Source organism: Microtus pennsylvanicus, chromosome 4 (genome assembly GCF_037038515.1).
Source record: "Microtus pennsylvanicus isolate mMicPen1 chromosome 4, mMicPen1.hap1, whole genome shotgun sequence".
Classification (NCBI taxonomy): Eukaryota; Metazoa; Chordata; class Mammalia; order Rodentia; family Cricetidae; genus Microtus; species Microtus pennsylvanicus.
The window spans coordinates 122237330-122247597 of record NC_134582.1 but is presented as its reverse complement, the minus strand read 5'-3'; the positions used below and the strand labels follow the sequence as shown (position 1 = coordinate 122247597).

Genomic DNA, 10268 nt, shown 5'->3' with positions numbered 1-10268 from the left:
GTTCCCTGCCCTGTGGAAAGTCCAAGGTCCTCCCCCCTCCGTCCATATCTAGGAAGGTGAACATCCAAACTGGCTAGGCTCCCACAAAGCCAGCACATTAAGTAGGATCAAAACCCTGTGCCCTCGTCCTTGGCTTCTCCCTATCATATGACAAGAGCATCTGTTCAACTATGTTCATAGCAGCATTGTTTCTAATAGCCAGAACCTGGAAACAACCTAGATGCCCTTCAATGGAAGAATGGATGAAGAAAGTGTGGAATATATACACATTAGAGTACTACGCTGCGGTAAAAAACAATGACTTCTCGAATTTTGCATGCAAATGAATGGAAATAGAAAACCTTATCCAGTCTTAAAGGAGAAGAGGTGCCTAGTCTTGCTGAAACTTGATATCCCATGGCTGATGGATACAGGAGGAAGGCCTGCACTTTTCTGAAGAGAAGAGAGAGGGAGTGGATGGGGGGAGTAAGAATGGAGGAAGGACTAGGAGGAGAGGAAGGAGAGAGTGGAACTGTGATGGAGCTGGGAAATTTTTAATTAATTGATTAATAATTAAAAAATTTAAAGAAAAGAAAAAGACTGGAAGAAAGCCAAATAGTGACATGTGCCTGTAGTTTCACATACTCAGAATGCCGAGGCAGGGGGATTACTAGAACTCAAGAGTTTGGGAAGAACTTAGAAACCAAGAGAGACTGTTCGTCCTGAGGGGCTGGAAGACGGTTTTATGCTTTGGGTTGTTTCAGCATTCTCTCTGCCAGAAAAGCATCTCTGGCCCACTGACTTCAAGATGCATGTGATAAGGAAACAGACATTGGAGGAGAGGGATGAGGTGGAGCTGTGTGGAAAGAAGAGGCACACTGGCCTTGCAAGAAACCATGTCCACACAGTGATGAGCTCCTCGAATGGAAGACAAGAGGTTGTTTTTGCACATTAGATCCTGCCTCTATCCTGGGTCCCCTAAACGGCTGACATTCATTGGCAAGAGAATCCAGTGAGTGTTTAGCAAATGTGTGTGTGTGTGTGTGTGTGTGTGTGTGTGTGTGTGTGTGTGTGAGAGAGAGAGAGAGAGAGAGAGAGACAGAGAGAGACAGAGAGACAGAGAGACAGAGACAGAGAGAGAGAGAGAGAGAGAGAGAGAGAGAGAGAGAGAGAGAGAGAGATACATGCTCGTGTTGTGGGGAGGGAACAGAGTTTGGCATCAAGTGTCTTCCTCAGTCTCCCCCCCCCCTTATTTTTTGAAGTGGGATCTGTTATTGAGCCTGAGGTTCACTGGTTCAGCTAGACTGACTGACTTTTGAGTCCATTTGTCCAGGCTCTTCTTATATAGACACTGGGGGTCCAAACTCCAGTTCTCAAGCTTGCACAACCAGCGTGTTACCAAATAAGTTATCTCTCCAGCTCATAGTCCATTTCCTTTTTGTTGCTGCTGTTTTGTTTTTTAACTTTGTGTATATCTCAGTGGGTTCTTTAAAAAGAATTTTTTTTTTACTGGTAATTGATCTACACCAAAAACTTTATCTGGGTGTGGTTGTGCATGCCTACAATCCCAACACTTAGGCTGAAGTGGGAGAATCACAAGTTTGAGACCAGCTGGGGTCACGTAAGGAAATTATTTCCACCTGCCAAAAGGTTTGCAGTCGTTCCTGGTACCACCACACTGTCTAAGGTGCCAAGTACACCCATCTCCTCCCAGACTTCCTTGTGCTCTTGGAGGGGGGGCAGGGGCTTTGCAAGACGTTCGCTTTGTTAGGATTTTCATGTGTGTATTAAGAAGTTCACCTGAACTTCTTAACATCTTCTTAACATATTTTAAAGTGCACGGTATGGGACTGGAGAGATGTCTCAGCGGTTAAGACTGTTCTTCCAGAGGTCCCAGGTTCAATACCCAACATCCACATGGTGGTTAACAACCAACTCCAACCCCAGTTCCAGTTCCTGGGGATCTAAAACCTCTTCTGACCTTCTCAGTCTCCTGTATACACATGGTGCACAGACATACACTCAGGCACATATACATACATAAAGTAAATAAATATAGTTAAAAAATAAAGTACTGGAATTTGTAGGCAAATAGGTGGAGCTAGAAAACATCCTATTGAGTGAGGTAACCCAGACCCAAAAAGACAATTATCATATGTACCCACTCATAAGTGGTTTTTAAACATAAAGCAAAGAAAACCAGCCCACAAATCACAATCCCAGAGAACCTAGACAACAATGAGGACCCTAAGAGAAACATACATAGATCTATTCTACATGGGAAGTAGAAAAAGACAAGATCTCCTGAGTAAATTGGGAGCATAGGGACCATGGGAGAGGGTTGAAGGGGAGGGGAGAGGAAGGGAGGGGAGCAGAGAAAAATATAGAGGTCAATCAAATAAATTTTTAAAAAAGTACACAATACTGTACCAACCATTGGCTTCAGAGACATCTTATACAGCAGCTCTCTAGAACTTTCTATCTTCTACAATAGAAATTTAACTCGACTGCCATAGTTCCCTACCCCCAGCTCTTGGCCATCAGGATTGTTATATGAACCAATGTTCTACGAATCACTCTAAATGCCTCATGGAGGTGAATATATTCCACTCTTTTTTTTATGAATTTGGTGCAACCCTCCACCCCCATGGCAGTGCGTGGCTTTGTGGAGCTTCTGCTGGTCTTGGAGCAGGCAGGCGGTCTGGGGACACAGGACTGGGGTTCGGGGCTGGCAGGTGGCCAGGGCCGCTGGCGGGACCGGGAACTGGGGAGTGGTGGGCAAGTGAGATGCAGGGTAAAGAGGGGCTGGAGGCCTAGTGGAAAGAACAAGAGTCCCTACCACTTAGAAGCAAAGGCGCGCTCGCTTGGACAGGGCGCGCACCGAGCTCTGCTCTATATATTCCGCTCTTACCTTATGTATAATGCTCATTCTGGACCGGTGATTGTCTACCAATCTCTCTCAAAATCACACAAGACTCCGCAAGTCCTCCTACAACACAGAATGCCTTGGCTCTTCACATTATAACTCTCAGCAGAGATTGGGGAGGTAGCTCAGTGGGTAAGGGTGATTGCTACACAAGCCTGAATACCTGAATTTAAATTCCCAGTCCCACATAAAAAAGCAGAGCACGCCACATGTGCCCTGTAATCCCAACACTGTACAGGGCAAAAAAAGGAGGCTCACTGGAGCTTGGTGGCTGCTACCCTATCTCCAGATTCAATGAGAGACCCTGGCTCAAGGAAACAAGGCAGAGTGATACAGCAGGACACCTAATGTGACCCTCTGACCTCTGTGCGCATGTACGTTACACCACACAAAATCATACACATAAATAAATACATACATAAATCTCCCTGGGTGAGATCTTGCCTGGCAACTGTGCTGTGCAACTCTGATTAAAAACAACTGAACTCAAACCGATGAGTTGTGGCATCTAACCACTCAGACATAATCCAGTTTGGCTGGGATCCCAGCAGAGAGGTCAAAAAGGCTGATCAGTGGGGACTGGCATAGTCAGGGCTGTCCCCAAGCAAGGCCCCAATAGCTATGGGGTAAAGCACTTTGTTCAAAGGACAAGGCACACATCAATCACCAGGGCAAATGAACAATGAATACTCTCACACACCCCCAGGGCAGAAACTCGTGTCCACAACTCGTAGCTGTGGCTGACAGAATAAGATGGGAAGGCTTCAGTGAGTCAGATGGAGTAAGCTCGTGGAGTAAGCATGGGGCTGCCTAGAAATGTTCATTGCAGGGAAATGAGTGAGTCTAGATGGTTTCCTGCCCCGAGCTCAGGAGAAACCTCAGGCGAGATTGCTGTCTCCTTGGGCTTTCCACCTCCCTTTCATCTCTTCACCGAGCACAGCTGAGACCACCTTTACCTGGACTTGTTTAACAGATCACTGGAAAACCTGGTCAACTATTTAAGGTAGTGGGGAGCATTGACTAGATCAGAATATCATATGACACACATTAATGTGTGTTTGTGGGATTTTAAAAATCGTATCAGCAGAAGGGTTGACGGGCAGGGTAGTGACATCTAAAGTGAGCTGCAGAAAAGATAGGAGCATCTCTGCATTCCCTGCACCCCTATACACTGGGTACCCTTGACCAGGAGTACAGTTGGGAACGGCTACAGAAACTGGAAAAACACTTCAAGATGGAGCCATACCCAGACCTCGAAGGGTCCTGGCCACCAGACTCAACCTGAAGGAGGAACAAGTTGAGACTTGGTTCATCCAGTGTTCCTTGAAGCAGGAGATGCGTCCTCACTTGGCTTTGTTACGGAAGTCTGGCCGCCATAACCTTTCTTCTGTTGCTTCCCTCAAAGCCAGCTGCTGTGGGACACCACATTGGCCGTTCAGGCTCATTCCCATCAATTCCTCGGAGTCCTCAACCTGCTGTGAGCACACTTGCTGACTCTGCCATCCAGAGAGTTTGTCGTCCCCCAGAGCCACTCCAAACCCCCTTGCCGCCTCCCGGCTTCACTGAACGCGCCAAAATGCTGGAGGCTTTCTAGAAACTGGGGGCTTATGAGAGCGGAGGGGTCCATTTGTAAACTCCTGGATGCCAAGACAGGGACAGAAATGACATGAAAGATGACAAAGCAGGAAGTCTCTGAGTCTCTAGGGGGCCTCTGGGAGACTCCACAGTGCCACACCCCACAGGGTCCCACCTCAGTGACTTCTGCCTCCTCTGGGCTGGGGGTTGTGGTTTTAATACTTTTAACACCCCTCAAAGGTTAACTGTATCCCAGCCTAGCTGTCAACTCAGTACATAGCTAGCATAGAATGATGTTGAACTTCTTGCCTCTACTTCCCAAGGGCTGGTTATAAGTCTGTACATGAGCATTTTCTTGCCTATGAGCATTGTTTTCTTTGACTTTCTTTTCCTGCCTACTAGTGCTTCTGAAATTGCTTTTTATGGACCTGTTTTGGGTTTTAGATCTGGGAGTGACAGGTTGATGTAGCTATTGATAAATAAAATTACTTTAAAAAAATAAAATAAATAAAAATCATATCAGACTATTGCTTGTTCTTTAATATTTTAATTGGCATGTATTCATAGTATATAGTCCTGGGTTGCACAAGGGCATTTTCATTTAAATGTATAATATACTTTGAGCATATTTCTCCCCTTACCCTCTCATTTTAAAGCTGTCACCTTCCCATTAGTTTTCTTTGTTTCCTTGAACAGTGTGACAATTAGTGTTGTCAAAGTGAAAGACTCTAGACTCACTTGGTAGATGATCCTCTGGAGATGTCTGCTAAGGGTTATCTTGGTTATGTAGGAAGATCCATTTTAATTGTGAGAAAAACCATTGCCTGGGCAAGGGATCCTAGATTAAATAAAGTGGAGAAAGCAAACCCAGTAAGCATCTGACTCTCCCTCTTGGCTACAGATACAATGTGACCAGCTCCCTCGAGCTCTGACCTGTGCAACACCCTGCTGTGGTGCACTGTAGCCTGGTTTGCTTTCTATTTCTTTGGTCTTTATGGCTGAAAAAAGAATTTCCAGGGGCTGGAGGGATGGCTCAGTGGTCAAGAGCATTGCCTGCTCTTCCAAAGGTCCTGAGTTCAATTCCCAGCAACCACATGGTGGCTCACAACCATCTGTAATGAGGTCTGGTGCCCTCTTCTGGCCTTCAGGAATATACACAGACAGAGTATTGTATACATAATAAATAAATAAATAAATTTCCAGTTTCTACAAAGCCATATTTTCTTTATCCATACCTCTAGGGGGGTATTGTTTATTCATTTTGACTTTTGTTAGACTCTCACTATATAGTCCAGGTCAGCCTCAAAATCATGATCCTCCTGCCTCAGACTCTCAAGTGCTGTGATTACAGGTATACTCCATCACACTTAGCATTTTTAAAATTTATGTTAAGCTGCATTTAATCAGGGAAAGAAGCATGCTAGAGATCAAACTTAGGGCCTTGCAGAAGCAAAGCAATCTTTTCATTCTCTCAGAAGATGACCTAAAAGATGGGACCAAATTACAAAGCTCTCTCCATCCCCTAGATCCAACACCGGGCTGCTTGGGAGTCAGAGAGCATGGAAGTCTACAGTGGTCTGTCCCATTACAGCTTCCAGACAACCCCAGGAGTCACTTCAGCATGAAGATGACCCAAGGTTCTCTTTGCTAGGGTTAGAAAAGTGGAAGGATTTAGACATCAGGGCAACTTCTGCGATGTGTACAGTTCAAAGTGGATGCTCATTCTCATTCTGTCTTAAACTTTCCTCAATCTGTAAAGAGCTTGACTCTTGGGAGGAAAACAAAACAAAACACCAAGCTCTTAACTTTTGACTATCAATAAGGACAAAAAAAGTTGCTGAAGTTTGAAAAGATCATTTATTTGGGGGAAGTGGGGCACAGGCACACTGACACAGCGTCTGTGGAAGCCAGAGGATTACTTGGTAGGAGCTGAGTTTCTTTCACCGTACAGGCCATAAAGCTTGATGGGAAGCATCAGTGGTCCAGCTCTGACCTAGCCTTCATGAATCCCTAAACTCAACCTCTAAATTCTAGAGGGACTGAGTCGGCTCAGTGAGGAAAGTGCTAGCTGCTCTCCTGTACCAACCTGAGTGCACATCACATTCCCAGACCCCACCGAAAGCTGAGTCTCAGCGCTCCTAGAGTGAGATAGGGGGTGGGGGGATGGGAATCCTAGGATTGTGGGTAGCTAGCTTAGCATACTCAGCAGCAATCAAGAGACTTTGTCTCAAGCAAGGTGGAAGGCAAGGATCAGCACCTGCAGTTGTCAGCTGACCTCTCCAGGTGGGCACTCACACGGAAACATAGGATTTTTTTTTAAATTGAGTCTAAGCTAGGTGTGGTGCTGTCTGCCTATAATCCCAACACTTGGGAGACCAAGACAGGAAGAAAGAAAAGGAAAAATAAACCAGCAGCAAAAGTCTATTAATTTAAAATTAACACGTTTTATTTATTTCCCAAATGTACAAACTTGACAATCTGTTGTGTCCTGTTTAAAGGAAAATAATCGGTGGTTCTGCAAGGAGCTGGCAGGTACAATGGCCATGAAGACACTTTGTGGCCGGCCAGGATGGCCGACTCATCCAGTAAAGGCACTGACAAGCCGACCACCCGGGTTCAGTCTCTGGAGGCTGGAAGAGACCGACTTCTGTCAAGTTTTCCTTTGACCTCTACATGTATGCATATGTGTGCGCGCGCGCACACACACACACACACACTCACACACACGCTGCTCAGAAGGAAAACTGACACTTGTGCCTGCAAAAGGCCCAGAAGTGAGTTTTGTTGGCATATCTCAACCCGGTTTTTATTATTCTAGCAACTGCAAAATATACAAATTTCTAAAAGGCGTATCTTGCTTAAAAGCTTGCATAGCTTCTTCCCAGGTCATGGAGAGACAAATACACACAGAACATGAAGAAGTCACCGATCACACACTAAAAGGCCCCAAACCAATGAACAATTAAACCCAATCTATGCAGCTTTCTATTTTTAGGCTCCCTTATACATATTAAATAAATAAATAGCACATCTGCTATCAAAATAATAAAAAAATAAATTTCAAGTATTACAAATGAAAATATCATTGGCGTGGTTCCAACAGTTTTTCTTCTCATAAATGAAGGGTGTTGCCCATGGTTGAAGGGAATGGGAGAAATTTATCCCCAAAACAAATATGCAAAGTTAAAAAACATTGGTCCCCATTTTATTTTGTTGCTTTGGGTGGAAGTGTGGAAGTTCGGTGAGTGACGCCACCCCGTCCATCCAGTCACTGCGTTTCAAATCAAGCTGTGTTCCACCCCCTTCAAGATCTCCTGAGCCCAATCTTATCCACCCCTTCACAGAAAGTAAAAACACACCGGGCAAAGCTTTCGCTTGATGTACTGACTTAGGTTAGTCACGGGTGACCACCCCTACCTGTCCCAGCCTCGAGAGTCTCTATGTTCTAAGAGTTAGTTCTGTAACTAGAGAGATGTGCTCAGAAGGGGACACCTAAGGAACTACCTCCAAGTGCAAAGTCACATTACCAGACATGGTGGCTCATGCTTATGACTCCAATGCTGGATTTGGGAACCTGAGACAGGCAGACTGCTAGAAGTTTGAGACTAGTTTGGGTTACACAGCTAAGATCCTGTCCACCTGCCAAATGCAACGCTGCAGGCCCCCAGGCCAAAGTATTACCTGCCTGTGCACACCCGGGCACAAGTCTGCACTACAGATATCCTTGTCAAGACTCACGTCACTAAGAGGAAACAGTTCACGTCTTATGTACATAGTCCTCTCTGGTGACCACAGATTTAAAGGGTAGTGGGCTGGACTGAGAACTTGAGTGGTTAGCTGTGAGAAGCACGAAATGACTTTGGAGCATCCAAAGCATGTCTTTGTGTCACCTCAGGACCTGTACCTGGGGAGGATAGGCTCCCAAGACTCACAGGCAGAAGGTGGGAAGGAAAGTAACCTTCAGCACCAGCTGTGGGGCATCCTTATAAAAGGCTCATTTGGGCAAAACCCACTGAGTTTCCAAACAGGCAGACAAAAACAATAGGTAGTTACATCAGCACTGCTTTCAACCCATGCAAAAATGTCACAGACATCATGAAGACGACAAGGACAATTTTCTATTCTTGGGAACTCCTTGAGATGCCTAGCAGGGTTGTATCAGGCATACAACAGACACTAGACCAAAACACGGAGACAGCTCTAGGAACAAGTGGCTTGGAACAAGCCTTACTTAGGCCACCATTCCTCTTGGAAACTGTGAGCAAAGTTGAAGACTCTGAGCCTTCCCATCTCACAGACACTCCGATCCCTCCCATTCAGCTGCTCCAAGCCTCCAAGGGCCAACACCCTGCCATCTTGGTTCCTGAAGTGAAGTGGGACTTTCAGGTCACACTTCTGTCTAAAAAGAAAAAGAAAAATGAAGGGAGGGAAGGAGGAAGGAAGGGAAAAAAAAGAGAGAGAAGAAGGGAGGAAGGGAAAGGAGAGAGGAAAAGAGAGAGGGAAGAAGGGAGGGAGGGAAGAAGAAAGGGAAAGGAAAGAAAGTGCAAAACAGCAAACAGCCAGCCACAGGATTTGCTCAGATGCCTCCAGGCCAAGGCTGGAGAACAGAAAGCCTAAGAGCCCAAGGGAAGAGGGAGTCCTGGTTCTTTTTTCAGCAAAATGCTTCCTTCCACACCGATGCAACCAGTGTGTCCCTTAAGTCGAGACCTAGAAGGCATGTGGATGCATGGAAGAGCCAGGGCACGTCACTGCCCAGCTGACCAGTGAGCCTCAGGAGAACAGCCACACCCGGTGCAGCATTTGTCCAAGTCCCTTATCTTTGAGGCCTCTTCCCAGGCCAAGATGTATAAAAGCCAGGAGAGTGTTTGAACATCCCTGAGCCTCTAGCATCTGGGGTCTAACTCACTCTGAACTTCAGGATTCTCTGCCAGTCTTGTCTCTCGGCTATCAACATGCCAGGCCAGCATCCAAAGAAACAAACCAGAACAGCATGGTGACATCCACTGAGAGGCCTGACCTCACCTCCTCTAGAACTACAGTCCTCCCCATTCTTCAGTCGGGTCTGTGAGGTCAGACACCCTGGAAGTCCCAGGAGAACAGAGTGTGGGGAGGGCTGCAGCTTTGCCATGGGAAGATGGGATCTGTCCAACTTCCTAGTTGTCTTTGCCACCCCAACATCTCAGGCGGTGTTGCTATTCTTCACCCAGCAGACAGACCTCCATTCTCCCCCAGTCCGGAAGTTCTTGGGATCGCTTGGCCTCAGGTAGATGAGCGGGCACAAGGCAGGCTGTAGAAATGGAACGGAACCCATGTTTCAGCTTCAGTGCTTCTGGGAAGAGTCAGTGCCGCTCCGGGGGCTCTTCATGTTCTGTTACCAGGAGAGAGAGGAAGGGAGGGTCAGGACCTGGTGCTCACTGTGCCGAAAGCAAAAGGCTCAAAGCCATGCCACAAGACACCTCCGCCCTCCATCCCCCGAAAGAACACACCCCTGGCAGAGGATAACCACAAACATGTGGAAGAGCCCAAGTAGGTCTCAGAACATGACAGAAAATACCCTAGGTTGCAGAAAGAAGCTAGAGACACAGGCCAGGCCTCTGCTTAGCACTGAGCTCTAGATTCCAGCCAGCAGGGCATGGAGAAGGACAGGCATGTTACTCGGGAGCCTGCTGCCACAGGCCTCAGTCAAGGCTGCTTAGAGAGGACAAGTGACCATGAGGCACAGATAGGAACGTCATGCACCCTTCGCTTTAGGAACTGGGGGCCACTCTCCATGCCACACAGCCCTCTC

The 10268-nt window shown here is 46.6% G+C and overlaps 2 protein-coding genes across 12 annotated transcripts in view; one reads left to right on the top strand and one right to left on the bottom strand.

The window, feature by feature from the left end:
• Window positions 1-2626: 2626 nt before the first annotated feature.
• LOC142849074 (homeobox protein Crxos-like) lies at window positions 2627-4399 on the top strand. The gene is given in 3 exon segments (XM_075971186.1): window positions 2627-2753; window positions 4036-4155; window positions 4158-4399. Coding segments are annotated over 3 exon segments (489 nt in total).
• Window positions 4400-6904: 2505 nt separating this feature from the next.
• Pfkfb3 (6-phosphofructo-2-kinase/fructose-2,6-biphosphatase 3) overlaps window positions 6905-10268 on the bottom strand; it is an 89206-nt gene continuing 85842 nt past the window's right edge. For 10 of the 11 annotated variants that reach the window (XM_075970336.1, XM_075970329.1, XM_075970332.1 and 7 more), the window contains one exon: window positions 6905-9848. Coding sequence is in view for 7 of the 11 variants with exons in the window: in XM_075970334.1 (XP_075826449.1) it covers window positions 9801-9848 (48 nt within the window). In the remaining 4 variants the exon portion in view is untranslated. The remainder of the gene's footprint in view (window positions 9849-10268) is intronic. The other variant, XM_075970326.1, reaches the window with a different exon arrangement.